The 20545-nt window shown below is 47.9% G+C and overlaps 1 protein-coding gene across 6 annotated transcripts in view; it reads left to right on the top strand.

The window, feature by feature from the left end:
* The window catches only part of TEX14 (testis expressed 14, intercellular bridge forming factor), a 608800-nt gene that overhangs the window by 207879 nt on the left and 380376 nt on the right, over nt 1-20545 (top strand). For all 6 annotated transcript variants that reach the window (XR_003858113.1, XR_003858112.1, XR_003858111.1 and 3 more), the window contains exons 12-13: nt 2441-2631; nt 19754-19904. Coding sequence is in view for 3 of the 6 variants with exons in the window: in XM_029611460.1 (XP_029467320.1) it covers nt 2441-2631; nt 19754-19904 (342 nt within the window). In the remaining 3 variants the exon portion in view is untranslated. The remainder of the gene's footprint in view (nt 1-2440; nt 2632-19753; nt 19905-20545) is intronic.

Below are 20545 nucleotides of genomic sequence, written 5' to 3'. Positions count from 1 at the left end.
ACCTCTATAACAGATTTTTTTAAATATATCGCGTGGCTTCATTCCTGTGGAAGAAGATGAGAATGTGATTATGGCCCCAGGCTCTCCTGGCCGAGAGGTCATTGAGTCTAATCCTTTACTTGTTAAATCCCTGGTGGTCATTTTGAACGCTCTATGAGCTATGCAGGAAAACTAGATGAATCCTGAACAAGTTGTTCTTCTGACATAAGTTCCTTATTGCAAAATGTGAATTTGCTGGCCATTAATCAGGAAACGTTTGTTAAAGAACATTTGGGAAGAACAGAGGCCCTGAAAAAAGATGTCAAGAAGACTTTGAATGCTCTCTAATTCAAGATAAGACTAACATAACACTGAAAAATAGAGCAAATGGAAAATTTTGCTAGACATTTAAAACTTTGTTTTTTAAAGTTTTCCAAGGTGCTGCAAATGAAGCCATGAGATATAATTAAAATATATCTTGGAGAGGTATTTCTTACTCAAAGCTATTCTTTGAGTAAGAGTTTTTTGCTCTCCAGAATTGTGGCCAGCAAACTTCCTGCCTCATTCTCCACCAAAACTGCTACTCAAGGTGGATGCCGAGCCCTGGATTCCTCTTCAGCATCTATAGATTTTAACTTCATTACTCAGTGCCAAATCACCATCTGACTTGAGGAGCGCCTTTCTCATAGTGTGGTAAATTATCTGGAGATCTCAGCAATGCATTATTCCCTAGCTGTTTGAGTGCTTCTCCACCAGAGCCAGCAGCAGTGATCGCAATCTCCAAAACTCCAGAAACCCAGAGAGTGAAATCATCACTCCTTTGGACCAGGGGAAAAGCAGAGGCCTCGTAGGGATATACCCTCACCCTCCACTACATCTTCATTAGCATAACCAAAAGGTTAAAAGGTAACTCCAAATAAACAAGTACAGCATAGCAGATTTCCATGTTCCTTGACTGGTCATGAAGTTTTGTCTTCTTATTTTTCCTGGGTTGCCTATACTTTAAAGATATGCAACGAAACGACTCCCCATTAGTTTGAGGGTGAGAGCTAGCATGGACTAATAGAGGGTCTGGGGCAGCCCCAGACTTACTTCTCAGAAATGCTTTTAAGTGCTAGCAATCACAGAAAATATATCTGACCTCATTTAACGTAATACAACATTTACAGGGAAATGTAAACTATATTGAACACCTAGGGCAACAGCCCCCTGTGTAAAAAATTGAAACTGTTTTCATCTCTCCTGGGTAGATCTGGAGTCAGGAAACACACAGATCTTTTTCTTCATAAAGAGTTTTTCCTTATGATGGAAATAAGTCTTTAATATCCATTCATGATCTGCATGAAAAACAGGAAATCAAGAGGGTAGCTGTACTGGTCTTTCTAGTATCTGAGTTACATTCAAACTATCTGCCGAAAGTTGTGCCTCCAGGGCCTCATCATTCTTCTGATCTCTGTGAGGTCAGTAATATAGTTTGGATGTTAAGGGAAAGGTCTCCTTTAGGATCTCCCATACTTTGACAAAATATTACATATTCCTTGGAAAAACCAACAAAAATTAAGGAAAATTCAGAAGCCTCTTAAGGTTTAACTGCATTCTCCATCTTCAAACAGAAGGCCCACATTATCCTTAATGAGCATAGTTGGTCAATTTGAAACACAGTGATCTCTATTTCAGCTTTTTTAAAATTTATTTTTGCATTCTATTCCACAAATGTCCTCACATCACGATCCACCAAAGTGCCACAATAAGAAGATTATGATTAGATGTATATCAGTAACGATTAAACATTTATAATCTGAAAGTAACATTCCATAACTGAAATAGCGGTCCACAGTTTTGAACTAACCAGTACACTTCATTTATTCTTGGGTGTTACCTCAACTGCAGGCACGGAGATTGAAAACAGTTGTTCTTTTGGCCTAATACATACCTCCCGTCTTTTTATCCCTGTAGTTAGGCCTCCAGTGCTAGGCAGTAACAGAGTCTTCTCCCTGTGCCCCACTTTTACTTTTTTTGATTCTGTTAATCTCCACATTTCCTCCCTCAGAGTTCAGTATCAAAGCGGAAGCATTCCTCTCTGGCTGTAGTCACCATCAGAGTCATCTCTGATAAAAAAAATACTACAAATATGTCAGTACATTCAGCACAGATGAGGGGGGGGGGTCACTTCCCAGGTCTAAGCAAAACCCCAAGCTCTGGGGGGAAAATAGCCACCAAGGATCCATCTGTGACTGTACAAGGGAGGTCCAGGAGATTGGGGAGCAGTCCTTGATCTCTCTTTTCTTTTAACCCATTACTGGTCAGACAGAGAAAAACACCAAGATAAAGCTCAAATGACTAGATTACCTCCTGCCATGGCTGTATTGGAGTGGCCATATCTGCTATATGTTGTATAAAGGAAGCAGTTTGCTATGTCCAGATGCTTCTTTGCTGTAATGTTTAGGGAATTTTTTTGCAGATACTCTTCCCTGGAATGGTATTGAAGGTTCTCGTGTTAAAGAATTTATGAGTTCAGGCCATCATTTGGAGGCTGATGTCAGACTTCCGAAACCTTACTATGACATAGTGAGCACAACAATACAGGCCAAACCAAAAGATCGGACCATGAACCTTCAGGATATTTGGTATATAATGAATAAGGACTTTAAGGTGAGCCCTTAACTTTCAGTAATATGACAATTATTTCAAATATGTTTTCAAAATCCACAGTTACCTAACAAATTATGATTAAAGTTCAGGCAAGTTAATTAACACTCCTTATAAACTTTGTTTCCATTTCCTTCTGAATTGGAAGAAGTTGGGAATGGGGATAAGAGTGAAAGCATAATTAAAAACATGTTGTGGATCAAGGTCACTAGTTTTTGGACCAGAACACTGGTACATGGAAAAATGTCGATCTAATAAGCCAACTGTATTTCCCTGCTTGGGCTTTCTCCCACTGAGCTACGTTAGTGCGTCCCTTATGTAGAACTAGGGGAAGCAAAGTAGAGCTTTGGAAAGGAGGCGAGGAGAGCATGGGAGAAGACATTTCAGGGGCCAGGAGGATAGAAAAAGATACATTCCTCATCATCCAGCCAGACACATGGGTTCTCCTAGGACAAGCAGGATGGTAGTCCTCTCATGTGGGTGATATCATCCGATGGAGCCCGGCACGGAAAACTTCTGTCAAAGTTTCTAGAAGCTTTGACCAGCAGACTGAGCATGCCCAGCCTGCTACTATTCACATGTCCATGCGAGGTTCCCCTTCAGTTTCTTCGCGGTCCGTGGAGCTCCAAATTTTTCGATTTTTTTTTTTCTGTATTTTCTTGAATTTTTTTTCCAAATCCTCGTCAGGTTCCCCTTCGCGGTCGGTGCCTCCTCGGTACAGTAGGTCCATTTTGGCCAATTTTTTCCAACTTGTGGTCGATCCACGACTCTCCACCCCATGGAGTCCATCGGAAATCGACCGCAAGCCAGGTTTTTTCATGGTGTTGACTGGTTTTTGCCGGTGCCCCCAGTGCCTGTGGACCATGTCCATCATGGCTCCCACACGAGGTTTGCAACCTCTGCCTGGGGGCCTCGCATGACATCTGGGGGTGCCATCTGTGCCACCAGATGACACCCAAAGGGCATTGAGCACGCCTCTACAAAAATGGAGAAAACTTTTAGGACCTCAAAGTCCTCCACGCCTGTGTCAGCCCCTTTGACGCCCAGAGATTGCGAGGAACCGTCCATCTCTCTTCCCCTTGCGGTCCCCATAGCTGGTATCTCCAAGGATCGGGGAGAAGGGGATCGATCCTGGTTTGGCGCCAGGGAAAGACTGGGCTGAGCACTGGAAATGATCCTGCAAGCATTGACACCGGTCACCGTCGGCACATGGTTCCAGTTCCGGAGCGGCAGATGTGGCTGCAGAGCTACCATCGAAGCGGCACCGGCCATCGGAGGCCCCATCCTCCACTGCTTCCAGTAGCCCGAGGCGTTCCCCATCAACACTGGTGCAGGGCATCACGCCACCTTGGAAACCCGAGGTGACACCTCGTCCCCCTCCATCAGTCCTGGCCACCCAGGACTTCCAGGAGGAGTTGGAGCGTAGGGTGCAATCAGCGGTGCTCAAAGTGTTACAAAACGCTGAATTGCCGGCACCACCGGCCCCCATAGCCCCCGAGCCTCTGACATCTATGTTAGTACCACTGCTGGAACGTCTGGACATTCTTCTGGGCGCCCTACCGACACAACCAGTGCCCGAGGGGCCCTTGATGCCCTAGCGGCCACCAATACCCTCCACTGGAGCGATCCCGATTCTCGGGTCCTCCGAGGAGGAAGATATGGCCGGTACCGTGTTCCCTTGCCCATGGTTCCCCGAGCCTGTACCAGATCCCTCCTGCTTGCCGCAGCCAGTAATCCACTCTATGCCGGGGGAACCACCGATGCCGCCGGTGACCTCCAGGCCTCCGAAGTCTTTGGAGCCCAGGGCTGATACCCCTCATGGACTTTGCCCACGACCAGCTGGTCCCAGTGAGGAGGAAGGGCCGTATGACCCCTGGGTTGATGAGTCCACAGACTCATCCTTGGATTATTCCGACGATCCCTTCTCCGAGCCCTCCTTTCTGGAGGAGCGGTGCTGGTTGCACCCGAGGACTTATCTTTTGCGGGATTTGTCCGGGCCATGGCTGAAGCCATCCTGTTTCAACTCCTTATGGAGGAGGATGCACGTCATAAGATGCTGGAGGTTCTCCAGTTCATCGGTGCTCCTAAGGAAATCATGGTGGTACCGATCCACGAGATTTTCAAAGAACTTCTCTGCATGTGGGAACACCCCATCTCAGTTGGTGCAACAGGCCATCGTGTTCAATAGGAGACAACTCCCCCACCAGTCGGTGGTAGTGGAATCAGCCTTGAAAAAGGCCTGGCATTCCCATACCCATGCCTCCGCTCCTCCGGGGCATGAGCTTAGGGAGCTAGATGCCCTGGGGAGAAAAATCTTTCAAGGTGCCTTGCTGGTTGCCTGCATCACCGCCTACCAACTGTATATGACCCAGTACAACCGCAACCTTTGGAAATGAATCCAAGATTTCACGGCGGGTCTTCCCCAACAGCAGCAGGAGGCCCTTTTGGCCATCGCTTCACTGAGTCTGGAGACGGGTAAACACGAGGTGCATTCCATCTACGATGATTTCAAAACGGTTGCCCGCTTGGCTGCCGTGGGCATCGGAACCAGGAGAATGGTGTGGCTCCGGGCCTCTGACATCCGACCGTAGGTCCAGGATAGGCTTGTCAATTTCCCCTGTACAGACGAGAACCTGTTTGGGGACAAAGTCCAGGATGCGGTGGTGCAGCTGCAACAGCTGTCCACTAGTGCCTCAGAAGGTCCTTCCTCTGCTAAAAAGCCAATTTATTGGCAGCGGAAATATTATCCACCGGCCGCCCGCCGCACACCAGTTCCAAGGGTCACCCCTCCAACAGCAGGCACCTAGGCCCCAGCCAGCACCCCAGCAGGCCCAAACCACGGGTTTTTGACTGGCGGCGAGGGAGCGTAAGTCAGTTGACTGTACCCCTGGCGCTAGATCCCCCAGTCAGCGGCAGGCTCCTCAGCTTTACCTGTCACTGGGAAAAGATAACATCAAACCGCTGGGTCTTCTCCATAGTTTGCCAGGGGTACCATCTGCACTTCAGCAGGCTCCTAGAGACCTCTCCCCCATGTCCATCGTGGGGCTCATTCGCCTATTTGGTCAACCTTCAAATGGAACTCTCCGCCCTCCTTGCAGCAGGCGCAGTGGAACCCATCCCTCGCTTTCAGCAGGGCCAAGGGTTCTATTCAAGGTATTTCCTCATTCCGAAGAGGAATGGTGGCTTGTGCCCCATTCTCGACCTCAGGGCGTTGAACAGGTTTCTCAAAAGTGAAAAATTAAAGATGGTCTCTCTGGGCGCACGCTGATCCCGCTCCTCAGAAGAGGAGACTGGCTTTGCTCCCTCGACCTCAAGGAGGCGTACGCACATATTGCGATTGTCCCCAGCCAACGGCAATACCTCCGCTTCGTGGTGGGGACTGCACATTACTAGTACAAAGTGTTGACCTTTGGGCTGGCATCGGCCCCCAGTGTCTTCACGAAATGTTGATGCTTCCCCTCGAGGATGGGGAGCCCACATGAACGGCCTGCATATGCAAGGGCTCTGGACCGCCGGTGAAACCCGCTGTCAAATAACTTTCTGGAGCTTCGGGCGATACGGTATGCCGTGTGGGGGTTCAGAGATCAGTTAAGAACATAATAACATAAGAAAATGCCATACTGGGTCAGACCAAGGGTCCATCAAGCCCAGCATTCTGCTTCCAACAGTGGCCAATCCAGGCCACAAGAACCTGGCAAGTACCCAAAAACTAAGTCTATTCCATGTTATCATTGCTAATGGCAGAGGCTATTCTCTAGGTGAACTTAATAGCAGGTAATGGACTTCTCCTCCAAGAACTTATCCAATCCTTTTTTAAACACAGCTATACTAACTGCACTAACCACATCCTCTGGCAACAAATTCCAGAGTTTAATTGTGCGTTGAGTAAAAAAGAACTTTCTCCGATTAGTTTTAAATGTGCCCCATGCTAACTTCATGGAGTGCCCCCTAGTCTTTCTACTATCCGAAAGAGTAAATAACCGATTCACATCTACCTGTTCTAGACCTCTCATGATTTTAAACACCTCTATCATATCCCCCCTCAGTCGTCTCTTCTCCAAGCTGAAAAGTCCTAACCTCTTTAGTCTTTCCTCATAGGGGAGTTGTTCCATTCCCTTTATCATTTTGGTAGCCCTTCTCTGTACCTTCTCCATCGCAATTATATCTTTTTTGAGATCCGGCAACCAGAATTGTACACAGTATTCAAGGTGCGGTCTCACCATGGAGCGATACAGAGGCATTATGACATTTTCCGTTTTATTCACCATTCCCTTTCTAATAATTCCCAACATTCTGTTTGCTTTTTTGATTGCCGCAGCACACTGAACCGAAGATTTCAATGTGTTATCTACTATGACACCTAGATCTCTTTCTTGGGTTGTAGCACCTAATATGGAACCCAACATTGTGTAATTATAGCATGGGTTATTTTTCCCTATATGCATCAAAAGCAGTTCTGATCCGGACGGATACCCAGGTCGTGATGTGGGGTACATCAACAAACAGGGCGGCACAGGCTTGTTCCTCCTCTGCCAAGAAGCGGTGCAGGTCTGGGACTGCACCTCTCGAGGGATGTATCTGCGGGCGACCTACCTGCCAGGACACCTCAGTGTGTTGGTGGAGTGCCTCAGCCGATCCTTCCAACCACACGAGAGGTCTCTGAATCCAGCGGTGGCGGCTGATCAGTTTTGCCGATGGGGTACACTGGATGTGGACCTCTTTGCCTCCCCTCTCAACCACAGGGTGAGCAGGTTCTGTTCGCTAGTGCTGGGGAACGACCATCTGGCCTGTGAAGCCTTCTCCCTCCATTGGGGCGGGGCCTCCGGTAAGCATACCCCCATCTGTTGCTCCTCTCAAAGATTCTTTCAAAACTTCAGTGGACAGGGGGACCATGATACTCGTGGCACCCTCTTGGCCTCGGCTTCCGCTTCTGCAGGACCGGTCGGTGCAAGCACCCATCCGGCTGGGGACGGCACCCAATCTTATATTGCAGAATCAGGGCGCCCTGTGCCATCTGAACCTCTGGGCATTGGTCCTCATGGCTTGGATGTTGAGCACGTAGTCTTCCAGCCATTGCAGCTCTCAGACTGTGTTTCCCGGGTCCTGGTGGAGTCCCGGAAACCTTTGATCAGGAAGTCGTACAGCTCAAAGTGGAAATGTTTTTCCATTTGCTGTGGGGGTCATGGTCTAGACGCTTTCTCATGCCCCCTCCCCCAGCTGCTTTACTACCTATGGCACCTGTCTGAGTCTGGGCTCCAGACCAGTCCCGTCAGGGTGCACTTCAGTGCTGTCCGCGAGTACCATCGAGGCATCGCTGGCATGCCTGTTTCGGTCCAACCCTTAGTGGGCCATTTCATGCGGGGTCTCCTCCAGCTGAAGCCCTCTCTCCGGCCTCCGGTTGCATCCTGGGACCTAAAGACTCAAATGGCCCCTCTTTGAGCTGATGCAGTCCTGCGACCTGATGTTCCTCACCTGGAAAGTCATTTTCCTGGTGGTGATCACTTCAGCTTGTAGAGTCAGTGAGCTTCAGGCTCTGGTTTCGTTCGCACCATACGTGAAGTTCTTCCACGATCGTGTGGTTTTGCGTACACACCCTAAGTTTCTGCCCAAGGTTGTGACTGATTTTCATCTGTTAGTCCATCGTTTTGCCCACCTTTTTTCCAAGGCCTCATTCCCACCCAGGGCAAAGACGCTTCACACCCTGGACTATAAGAGGGCTCTGGCATTCTACCTGGATCACACCACGAGCCACAGACAGTCCACCCAGCTCTTCGTGTCCTTTGACTCCAACAGGCTGGGAGTGGTGGTGGGTAAACAGACCTTGTCCAATTGGCTGTCTGATTGCACTGCCTTCTGCTACTCACAGGCAGGCCTTCAGCTTGAAGGCAAAGTGACGGCTCACTCTGTGCGGGCTATGGCAACGTTGGTGGCCCATTTGCGTGCGGTCCCCGTCATTGAAATTTGCCGAGCCGCAACCTGGAGTTCTCTTCACACGTTTGCAGCCCATTACTGCTTAGACACGGATGGTCGTCAGGACAGTGCCTTCGGTCAATCCATCCTGCGTAATCTGTTCTAGACTTGAACCCAACTCTGCTCGTGCTTCTTATGGGTACCAGACAGCCCCCGTTTCTCTAAAGCGCCGAGTTGTGTTGTGCCCGTTGTCACCTTGTTTGGTCTCTCTGCATAGGGCTCTCTGGAGCTTTGTACTCACCCACATGTGAGAACTGCCATCCTGCTTGTCCTAGGAGAAAGCACAGTTGCTTACCTGTAACAGGTGTTCTCCTAGGACAGCAGGATGTTAGTCCTCAGGAATCCCGCCCGACTCCCCACAAGGTTGGGTTCACCTTCGGTTTGTTTTATTTTTTCGCCTGTATTTTTTGCTATGTTACAAGACTGAAGGGGGGACCTTGCGTGGACGTGCAGATAGTAGCAGGCTAGGCATGGTCAGTCTGCTGGTCAAAGCTTCTAGAAACTTTGACAAAAGTTTTCTGTGCCAGGCTCCATCGGATAATGTCATCCACATGAGGACTAACATCCTGCTGTCCTAGGAGAACACCTGTTACAGGTAAGCAACTGCGCTTTATTCTCCCCAGCCAGCAGTTGGAGACAGAACTAAAGGCTCGCTGACATCACCCCTTATAGGGTTCTGTGTTGTACTCATCCTGCCAGGATTCTCTGTCTCCAGCAGATGGTAGGCAAGCATATCCCAAGCAGTGTCTATGACCTGGTTTTGTAGGGTGGGTGCCAAGGAAGGTGGCTTGCTTCTGGGGTTAATTAGTCCTGGGCTGATAAGCAGATTATTAATACAAACAAATAACATACTTTCCCTGTACGTACCCGGATCAGTCCAGACTGAGGGTTGAGCCTCCTGTCCAGCAGGTGGAGACAGACCAAAACTGTGAGGGTATCCTATATCAGGAAAGAGCCTACCCTACACCCCTTCATTATTCGTCTGTCTCCAGCAGGTGCAGGCAGCTGAACATACGGTTCCCCTTCTTCTTCTTCCCTTAGTTTCCCTGAGGGGATTTTCTTTACTTTTGGCCTGGATCAAGCAAGTATAAAATTCTTGTTTAAAAAAAAAAAAAAAAAAAAAAAAAGGGACTTTGAAAGTTTTCTCCCTTTTTTTCCTCACAGAGACAGTTCGGTCTCTTCGCTCTGCTGGGGGGGGGGGGGGGTGCTTGCCCATCCTAGGCCCCTTTTTCCTGGTGACCATCTGGGGTGATACTGGTGGTTCAGTTCCTCCCCCATTATCTAGCTGTCCACTGTAAAACAGTACCCTCTCAGGGAGTGTTTTTCCCCTGGTTTAGCTGAGCAGTTTAAAAAAAAAAAAAAAAAAAAAAAAAAAAAAAAAGGTATAAGCAGGGCTGTATTTGTTACTTTTTAAGAACTGTGGACAGCTCCGGCAGCGTGCAGAGTTCAGTCGCTGCTTCCGCTGACTGACTTCAGCCCTGCACAGCTCAGCTCTTTTTACTTTTTTTTACTTTTTTAGTGATTTTTTTCTTTTCTTCAGCATTGATGCCCTGTTCCAGCGCCTGTAAAGCATGTGGAGAGTTTGCCATACGTTTTTCACCTGGAGGCCTCTGTTCAAGGTGCCTACTGGGTGGGGAGGGTCTCTCATCGGTCCCCTCGCCCACAATGACCCGGGGGCGAGTTCCCCGCCGTGTGGCCAGGCCGTTCCCGGCTCGGAAAACCACGGGAACGGTAGCCATCTTGGAAGCAGGCTCAAATGCAGAATTGGATGTGCAGGAGGAAGGTGAGCCCAATTTTTTATTTTCTCCTACGGATTTGATCCCTCATGCCCCGGAGGGGGTGCCTGACCTTCCCTCCCCCCCCCCCCCCCGGGAAGTCTAAGTCTTGTTTCTCCGCGGAGTTTGTGCTTCTTATGCACAAGTCCATTTAGCCAGCTTACAGCAGGAGGAAGATCCATCCCTGGCCCCCCCCACCACCACCACCAAAAATCCAGTGAATTTCTCCTCCGAAGGCGCCGGAGGGCCAGGGCTCGTTTAGGGTGGTCCCGGAGTTCCCACCGCCTCCGGATCCGCCACAGCCGCCGGCGGTCTCTATTCCAGATCCGGATGTTGACCCGCTGCTTCCTATCCCCCTCCTCGAGGGGGACAATCCTCGGGTGCTGCGCTTATTTCAAAAGGAGGAACTAGAACCGCTCGTTCCCTTCATTTTACAGGAACTGGGAATTGAGTTGCCCCCGGTGGATACTGTTGCTGCAAAGCCTGCCAACATGGACCCGGTCCTGGCGGGACTTAGGACACTTCCATGTACTTTTCCTTGTCACACTATGCATAAGCTGATGCTCCTTAGGGAATTGGAGTCCCCTGAGGCGGGACTCCGAGTTGGGAAGGCTATGCACAAGCTCTAACCCCTTCCTGAGGACTGCTTGAATCTACTTAAGATGCCCAAGGTAGATTCCTCTGTCACAGCGGTTACCAAACACACCACCATCCCGTTGGTTGGGGCTACGGCTCTAAAGGATGTCCAGGACCGCAAGTTGGAATTTTTCCTCAAACACATATTTGATGTCCTGTCCTTGGCAGTTCAGGCGACAATCTGCGGCAGTCTCATGCAGCGGGCAAGCCTCAGGTGGGTTCAACAATTACTCAGCACCCAAGACCTTCCGTCTGCTGAGGCGGAGCAGGCGGATCGCTTGGAGGGAGTGATTGCATATGGGGTGGATGCCCTGTACGATCTTCTGCGAGTGCTAGTCAAGGCAATGGTCTTCGCAGTCTCGGCCAGGCGCCTCCTTGGCTGAAAAATTGGTCTGCGGTTCCTCTTCTAAAGCGCAGTTGGGAACCCTTCCCTTCAAGGGCCAGTTGCTTTTTGGTGAGGACCTAGAGCAACTTATCAAATCCCTGGGAGAAAATAAGGTTCATAAGTTGCTGGAGGACCGCCCGAAACAGTCTAAGTCCTTCTTACCCTCTCACACTAGATTTAGGGGGCAAAACCGTTTTTCCACCAGGGCAAGGGGCTCGTTCCCACGGGGTAATGCTTCCTGATCTCAATCCTGGCCTCATTCCTTTTGGGGACATCGGCCTTTCAGGGATAGTAGCCAGCAACACTCATTCACCAAGTCCTCCTCTCAATGAGATGGGGCTGGCTCATTCCTCCGTTCGAGACTTAGTTGGACGACTGTCCCAGTTTCTCGGGGAATGGGCCACCATAACGGACTAGTGGGTCCTAGAGGTGATAGAAAAAGGCTACACGTTAGAGTTTGCTCGAGACCTACCGGATCTTCACCTGGTCTCCCCCTGCGGAAATTGAAAGAGGCCTGCGGTCAAACAAACCCTGCGCAGGCTGCTGGGACTGGGGGCCATAGTCCCATTCCCAGTGGAAGAACAAGGGTCCAGCCAATATTCCATCTACTTTGTCGTGCCCAAAAAGGAGGGCTCCCTTCGTTCAATTTTGGATCTCAAGCGCGTCAACCGGGCTCTCAAGGTTCCCCATTTTCGGATGGAAACCTTGAGGGTGGTGATAGCGGCAGTTCGATCCGGAGAATTCTTGGTCTCGCTCGATCTGATGGAGGCCAACTTACACATCCTGATTCGCTGCGATCACCAGCGGTACCTTCGGTTCGAGATACTGGGCCAACATTTTCAGTTTCGAGCACTCCCCTTTGGTCTTGCCATGGCGCTGCGCACTTTTACCAAGGTAATGGTGGTAGTGGCGGCCACCCTGCGTCGAGACGGAGTCCTAGTCCATCCTTAACTTGGACGATTGGCTCATCCAGGCCAAATCAAAGTCTCTTTGCTAGCTGGCAGTCAGCAAGGTCCTGTCGTGTCTGACCTCTCTGCGGTGGGTCATCAACTTTCCCAAGAGCATGCTTCAACTGTCCCAGACATTGGAATTCCTGGGGGCGCGATTCGACACTTGAGTTAAGGAAGGGTGTTTCTTCCGGAGGAACGATCGCTCAAACTCAGGGGCCAAGTGCGCAATTTTCTCTCTCTTGCCCTGCCCACGGCCTGGGATTATCTCCAGGTTCTGGGGTCCATGGCCTCCACTATCGATCTGGTCCCCTGGGCTTTTGCGCAAATTCGTCTGTTACAGAAATTCTTGCTATCCCGCTGGAAACCAATATTGGAACAGTTTCAGACGTTCCTGTCGCTCTCCAAGGCTACTGTCGCAGAACTGCAGTGGTGGCTATTGCCTACCCATCTTCAGAAGGGGATATTCCTTCTGACACGGCAGTGGATCGTGGTAACAACGGACGCCAGCCTCTCTGTCTGGGGAGCTGTATGCCAGACCCAGTCTGCTCAGGGGTATTGGTCTCCGATCCAGTCTCGCTGGCACATCAATCGACCGGAAGCTCGAGCGGTCCAACTGGCTCTCAAGGCCTTCCTTTCCTTACTCCTCCTCAAGGCGGTGCGGGTCCTGTCGGACAATTCCACCACTGTCGCCTACATCAATCGACAAGGGGGCACCAGGAGTCGCCTAGTCGCTCTGGAAGCCAGCAGGCTCTTCGCATGGGCGGAACGTCACCTAGAGCGCTTAGCGGCGTCCCATATTGCAGGGAAGGAGAATGTTCAAGCGGATTTCCTCAGTCGCCAGAGGTTAGACCCAGGCGAGTGGGAATTGTGAGATGCAGCGATGAACCTGATCATCCGCAGGTGGGGTCCCCCTCACTTGGATCTGATGGCCCCCATGACCAATGCGAAATCTCCTCGGTTCTTTAGCTGCAGACGGGAACATTGCACGGAAGGGGTGGATGCCCTAGTCCTTCCCTGGCCCTGCGACATTCTTCTGTTCGTGTTTCCTTCCTGGCCGTTAGTGGGCAAAATACTCCGAAGAATCGAGCTTCATTGCGGGCCTGTCATTCTAGTGGCTCCGGAATGGCCTCGCAGACTGTGGTTTGCAGACCTCGTGAATCTAGCCACGGACGGTCTTCTACGCCTCGGTCATCTTTCCCATCTTCTTCGGCAGGGTCCCATATTTTTCGATCAGGCGGATCGCGTCTGTCTAGCGGCCTGGCTTTTGAATGGCAGAGATTGAAAAAGAAGGGATATAAAGAAGAAGTTATATCCACTCTATTGCAGATCAGGAAGCAGACTACCTCGCTTGCTTATGTCAGAGTATGGAAGGTTTTTGAAAATGCATGTGTCGCATCGGGTATCTCGGCTCGTAAGGCTCCGGTTTCCCAGGTCCTTTCTTTTCTCCAGAATGGTCTTGCCAAGGGGTTGTTGTTCAGTTCCTTGTGAGTGCAGGTCTCCGCTCTCGGTTCCCTCTTAGGCACCATTGATGGTTATTCAGTGGCGGCTCATCCGGATATCGTCCGTTTCCTCAAGGGAGCCAAGCACTTGAATCCTCCGGTCCGGATTACTTGTCCCTTGTGGAGTCTTAACTTGGCTCGCCGGGTTCTCTGCGAAGCTCCTTTTGAACCCTTAAGGAGGGCTACACTCAAGGATTTGACTCTCAAAACAGTCTTCTTGGTGTCCATTTGTTCAGCCAGAAGAATCTCAGAGCTCCAAGCATTGTCGTGCAGAGAGCCTTTTCTAAGTTTCTCGGATTCAGGGGTATCCCTTAAGATGGTACCCTCTTTTTTGCCAAAGGTCGTGTCTTCTTTTCATGTCAATCTGTCCGTGGAACTTCCGGCTCTTTCTTTGTCAGAAGTAGCAAGTACAGCTGGGGGTGATCTGCGGCGCCTCAATGTGAAACGGGTCTTGCTGCGTTACCTTCAGGTTACAAATGGGTTCCGGGTCTCTGACCACTTGTTTGTTCTGTGGAGTGGGCCAAATAAAGGTAGTAAGGCTTCCAAGGCCACTATAGGGCGTTGGCTAAAGGAGGCCATTGTGTCTGCTTACATCTGTAAGGGTCGGCCTATGCTAGAAGGCTTAAAAGCTTATTCCTTACGGTCTCAGGCTACTTCTTGGGCAGAGTCAATCTGTCTCTCCGCAGGAAATATGTAGAGCAGCTACTTGGAAATCCCTGCATACTTTTGCTCGTCATTACCGTCTGGATGTGCAGGCACCAGTTTTTGGCTCCTTCGGGCGGCAGGTTCTTCGAGCGGGACTATCTCGGTCCCACCCTGTTTAGGGAAGCTTTGGTACAGCCCATGGTCTGGACTGATCCGCCACTATCATATCCCCCCTCAGTCGTCTCTTCTCCAAGCTGAAAAGTCCTAACCTCTTTAGTCTTTCCTCATAGGGGAGTTGTTCCATTCCCCTTATCATTTTGGTAGCCCTTCTCTGTACCTTCTCCATCGCAATTATATCTTTTTTGAGATGCGGCGACCAGAATTGTACACAGTATTCAAGGTGCGGTCTCACCATGGAGCGATACAGAGGCATTATGACATTTTCCGTTTTATTCACCATTCCTTTTCTAATAATTCCCAACATTCTGTTTGCTTTTTTGACTGCCGCAGCACACTGCACCGACGATTTCCATGTGTTATCCACTATGACACCTAGATCTCTTTCTTGGGTTGTAGCATCCTTAGGATGCCTTGTATGAGATTTCCATTCTGGAGTTTTGTTACTGGTTCCGTAGAAGTGAGTACTTCGTGGGTGTTTTCAAGTTGTATAGTAGTGAATGTTTTCATTTGATGGTTTCCCGGAAGCCCTTTGGTTTAAAGGCATTGGGGAATGATGTTTATTTCACGATTAGCTTTTACATTGAATATTGGCAGGCTGGGTACAGCATAGTGCTCATTCAACTAGCATCCATCCAGCGCTCCAGCGCTCATTCAACTAGCAACCATCCAGCGCTCATTCAACTAGCAACCATCCAGCGCTCATTCAACTAGCATCCATCCAGCGCTCCAGCGCTCATTCAACTAGCAACCATCCAGCGCTCATTCAACTAGCAACCATCCAGCGCTCATTCAACTAGCATCCATCCAGCGCTCCAGCGCTCATTCAACTAGCAACCACCCAGCGCTCATTCAACTAGCAACCACCCAGCGCTCACTCAACTAGCAACCACCCAGCTCTCATTCAACAAGCAACCATCCAGCGCTCATTGAACTAGCATCCATCCAGCGCTCCAGCGCTCATTCAACTAGCAACCATCCAGCGCTCATTCAACAAGCAACCACCCAGCGCTCACTCAACAAGCAACCACCCAGCGCTCACTCAACTAGCAACCATCCAGCGCTCACTCAACTAGCAACCATCCAGCGCTCATTCAACTAGCAACCATCCAGCGCTCATTCAACTAGCAACCATCCAGCGCTCATTCAACTAGCAACCACCCAGCGCTCACTCAACTAGCAACCACCCAGCGCTCATTCAACTAGCAACCACCCAGCGCTCACTCAACAAGCAACCTTCCAGCGCTCATTCAGCTAGCAACCACCCAGCGCTCAGTCAGCAAGCAAGTTGGCCCCTTTGTGCGCCACTTCGTGCAGACCCGAGGGAAGACCACCGCAGACAATCCGGTTCAACATCATCCCAGCGTCAACCCACTTACGAAACCAATCATGGCGATCTCATCCATCCCCATCATCCACAACCTCAAGAGACCATCAGCAAAAAAACAAGCCTTACCACACTCTTTACAAAAAAGACTCATCCCTATCGTCATCTCACCTTTAAACCAACTACTGGGACTGTCACTTTTCACCTTATCACTGCTGAACGCACAGTCTTTGACTAAGAAGACTCACCTGCTTCATGACTATCTGCTGGAAACAAACACAGACATATTTGCAATCACTGAAACCTGGTTAAAACCAGAAGACATCGCTACAATCAACCAACTCCCTACTCACTCGTACAACATATTCTCAATCCCCAGACTCAAAAAACGAGGAGGAGGTCTTCTTCTTGCAGCAAATAAAACATTAGGAATGTCGCTACAAACTTCAATATCTTCACATTCTCTAGAATTTGCCGTATTTAAATCCTCTCACCTTCAAATCGGGCTTACATACGCCACCCCAGGATACCTTGAAACTGATCCATCACCTTTGATTGAAAATATAGTAAAACACATCAACTCCGACACACCAGCGATACTATTGGGGGACTTCAACCTCCATGTGGATGTATCTCCCCATTCTCACAGCTGTGAAACTCTCCTAAGCACACTAAACTGCACCCACAAAGCTGCACCCACAAAGCTGGTCATACGTTGGACCTCATTTTCATTAACCAGGAACTTACTCTTTCCTCTCACCCTACATGCCTTCCAGTTCCCTGGTCAGACCATAAGCTGATCAACACAGCACTAAAGATAAACCTACCTACACTCCCAGAAAAGCAGAATAACACAATCCAATTCAAGAAAATGTGCAGCCAGGAAATTCTCAGCAACAGCCTATCGGATGAACTTAACCAACTGGACCTCACTAACGCGGACTCAGCTATATTGTCCTGGAACAACATTACCAAAAAAGTGGCCGATACTACATGCCCAACTATTACCAAAGCTCTTCAAGCAAACAAGGACAACAGAAAACCTTGGTACACACCAAAACTAAAATCATTAAAACAGGATCTCAGAAAAAAAGAACAACACTGGCGTAAAAACCCAACATACGCCAACATCACGGCATTCAAAACCATGATGCACCATTACAGAATATCCATCCTCCAAGCAAAAAGAGACTTTTACTCACAAAAAATCCACCACTTCATTTTCGACCCTAGAGCGCTTTTTTCTTTGGTCTCATCCCTCACTAAACCCCTATCAACATCCATACCAGATGATAAAGCAGCAAGCAAAGCAGAAGAACTGGCAACCTACTTCAAAAACAAGATACCAAATCTACTAACTCAGTCCATTAATAATAACAATAATAATTACACTACGCCAGTAATACCTCGAGCTGCAGTCTCATCACAAAAGGCTAGCCTTAAGGAATTCGAACCGACCTCATCCTTAGAGATCGAAAATATCCTAAAAAAGCTCAAACCTTCTTCTCACCCTCAGGATACCATACCCACCAATCTCCTCATCTCTTGTGCTAAAACCATATCCAAACCCATCGCACAAATCATAAATTGCTCCTTCTCTCACGGGATTGTACCTGACACACTAAAAATGGCAATCATAAAACCACTTATAAAAAAACCTAATCTTTCTCCTGAAAACCCAGCCAATTTTCGCCCAATAGCTAATCTACCATTCATCGCAAAAATCTTGGAACGAGTTGCAAATAAACAACTAACAGAATACCTAAACGACCACAACATTCTTTCCCCATCGCAGTTCGGTTTCCGCCAATCTCGAAGCACCGAAACCCTTCTAATCTCATTAACGGACTCTATATTACTTAATCTTGAAAACAGACAACCGTGTCTTCTCATCCTCCTAGATCTAACAGCAGCTTTTGACACGGTCAATCACAACACACTAATAGATCGCCTGGCAGAAATTGGCATCAGAGATGAGGCCCTCAACTGGTTCAAATCGTTCCTACAGAACAGACAGTATAAGGTCAAGGTCAACAAGGAAGAATCTCAACCAGTCACCTGCAACTTAGGAGTCCCACAAGGATCATCACTCTCTCCAACCTTATTCAATATTTACCTTCTGCCACTCTGCCAGCTCCTCATCAACCTGAATCTCATCCACTACTTATATGCAGACGATGTTCAGATACTGATTCCAATTACTGAATCTCTCCAAAAAACTCTGGACTTCTGGAACTCTTGCCAACAAGCCATCAACAATTTACTCACTAGCCTCAACTTGATCCTTAATCAAAACAAAACAGAATATCTCCTCATTTCCCAAAACGGAACCTACACACTTCCAAGTACCATCTTGTCAACTCAATTAACAATAACCCCACAAGTCAGAAATCTAGGAGTTATACTTGATAACCAAATGAATTACAGATCACTCATAAATAACATCGTAAAGGATGGATTCTTCAAATTACAAGTCTTAAAAAGACTGAGACCACTCCTACATTTCAAAGACTTCCGATTAGTTCTACAAGCAATCATTCTCACGAAAATAGATTACTGCAACTCACTTCTACTGGGTCTCCCTGCCAACGCCATAAAACCGCTACAGATGCTGCAGAACGCTGCAGCGAGGATCTTAACCAAGTCCAACAAAAGAGACCACATCTCACCCATCTTAAAAAGCCTACACTGGCTTCCCGTCAAATTCAGAATACTATTCAAAGTGCTCTCAGTAACCCACAAGGCAATACACAACCTGGCACCACTCGATCTCACATTCCCTCTCCAACTCCACACATCTTCCAGACCAGTGAGACAAGCCTACAAAAACAACCTTCAAATTCCACCGATGAAGTCAGCATTAAGTAAAAGAGCTTTCTCCACAGCTGGGCCTAAACTCTGGAACACTCTCCCATCAGAGCTCAGATCAGTGCAATGCTCCACTACATTTAAAAAAAGACTCAAGACTTGGTTATTCAACCAAGCCTTCCCATAACATCAACCTGCGAAATATCCCTGCCAATATCCCCTCAGTGGTAACACGCTAGAGAACTATATAGATCTTCTCTAGAAATCACATGATCTTTGGCAGTCTATTATCAAAACCCAACCTCTAGCCTATATTAGGCTCCGTACATGTTAATTATGTTATCACCCCCATATATCTTAATCCAAGTTAATTCGACCTGTTCATTGTAAGACATTTACTTGTCATTGTTGTTATTGTTTAAAATGTAAACCGAATTGATCAGTAATTCTGTTATTGGAAAGTCGGTATAGAAAAATGCTAAATAAATAAATAAATAAATAGTGCCCTGTAACAGGTGATCAGCAAGCCTTGAACTCTCTTGTCTCCATCTGCTGGTTGGGGAGTATAACCTATGCATCCTGACTAGTTTGGGTGGAGTCAAGGAAAGGAAAATATTAATTAAAACCAGATGTCTTCGTAGAGGAAAGGAGAGAGGAGAAGGAAGGGCACATAAGTCTGTTTGCGAAATGCTATTTTTTTTTCTCTTGTCAATGAATTTGTAAAAATATAAGTAACAAATACTGTTTCCGTATAGTATGCAATTCCATATCAGTAGTAGTTATTTTTATTTACACATTTACAATTTCATCTTTTAAGTGGACCAAAACTTTTCCTTTGAGATCAATAAATTTGGTTACTATACTGGCTTGATGGTAAGGAGAAACATTTGATGATGTAAGCCCTAGAAAAAGACATGATGAAATCATTGCCTTGAAACTGATTTCTTTTTCAGGACATGACTGAACCCAGGAGAGGTGCTGTGATTGAAAATGTCAGTGTTCAAACACATAGTATATATTCTGATATAAATATCTGCTCAAGATCCAGATCAGAGTGCAAAAGGGCATTTCAAGAGCTTCAAATAGAAGAGTCGGACAGCATTGGTATGGTGCTTGTGTTTAATTACATTACAGACCCAAATGTAGTACAAGTGGGTGGAAGGCTAACATCATTTGTTTTTTCATTTCTCTCTACTTTCCACGTCTTTGGGTGTTGGCAAAAACATAAATATAAGTTTATCTTAGGTGGTGTATTATTGTAGGTTCCATGTTATGACCACACCTTGAGTACTGTGTATGGTTCTGGTCTCTCCCATCTCAAAAAAGACATAGCAAAACTAGGAAAGGTACAGAAAAAGGTGACATAAATGATAAGGGAGCTGTTCCATCCCCATTATGAAGAAAAACTATACAGGAGGAGGGGATATGGTAGACGTTTTCCTGTATGTACCCAGATCAGTTCAGACTCCTGGGTTTTCCTCTCTTCCAGCAGATGGAGACAGAGAAAGTTTCACAGGCACCGCCTCAAAACCCGGTGTGCCACCTGCATCTCCTCAGTATTTCTCTGCCTCCAGCAGATGGAGGTGGTGCAAAACCTGCGGTTCTGAACCCAAGCAAAAAATAAATAAATTAAATTTAAATTAAATTAAAGAAGAGAGAGAACTTTTATCCTCTCAGGGGGTCGTCAGGTCCTGGTGGGACTATCCCCCCTAGTAGCAGGTAGTGGACAAGCCAGGGTTGGGAAC

This window comes from Rhinatrema bivittatum, chromosome 8 (assembly GCF_901001135.1).
Source record: "Rhinatrema bivittatum chromosome 8, aRhiBiv1.1, whole genome shotgun sequence".
NCBI lineage: Eukaryota > Metazoa > Chordata > Amphibia > Gymnophiona > Rhinatrematidae > Rhinatrema > Rhinatrema bivittatum.
The sequence above is the reverse complement of the archived record's forward strand: the minus strand, read 5'-3'. Positions and strand labels throughout refer to the sequence as shown.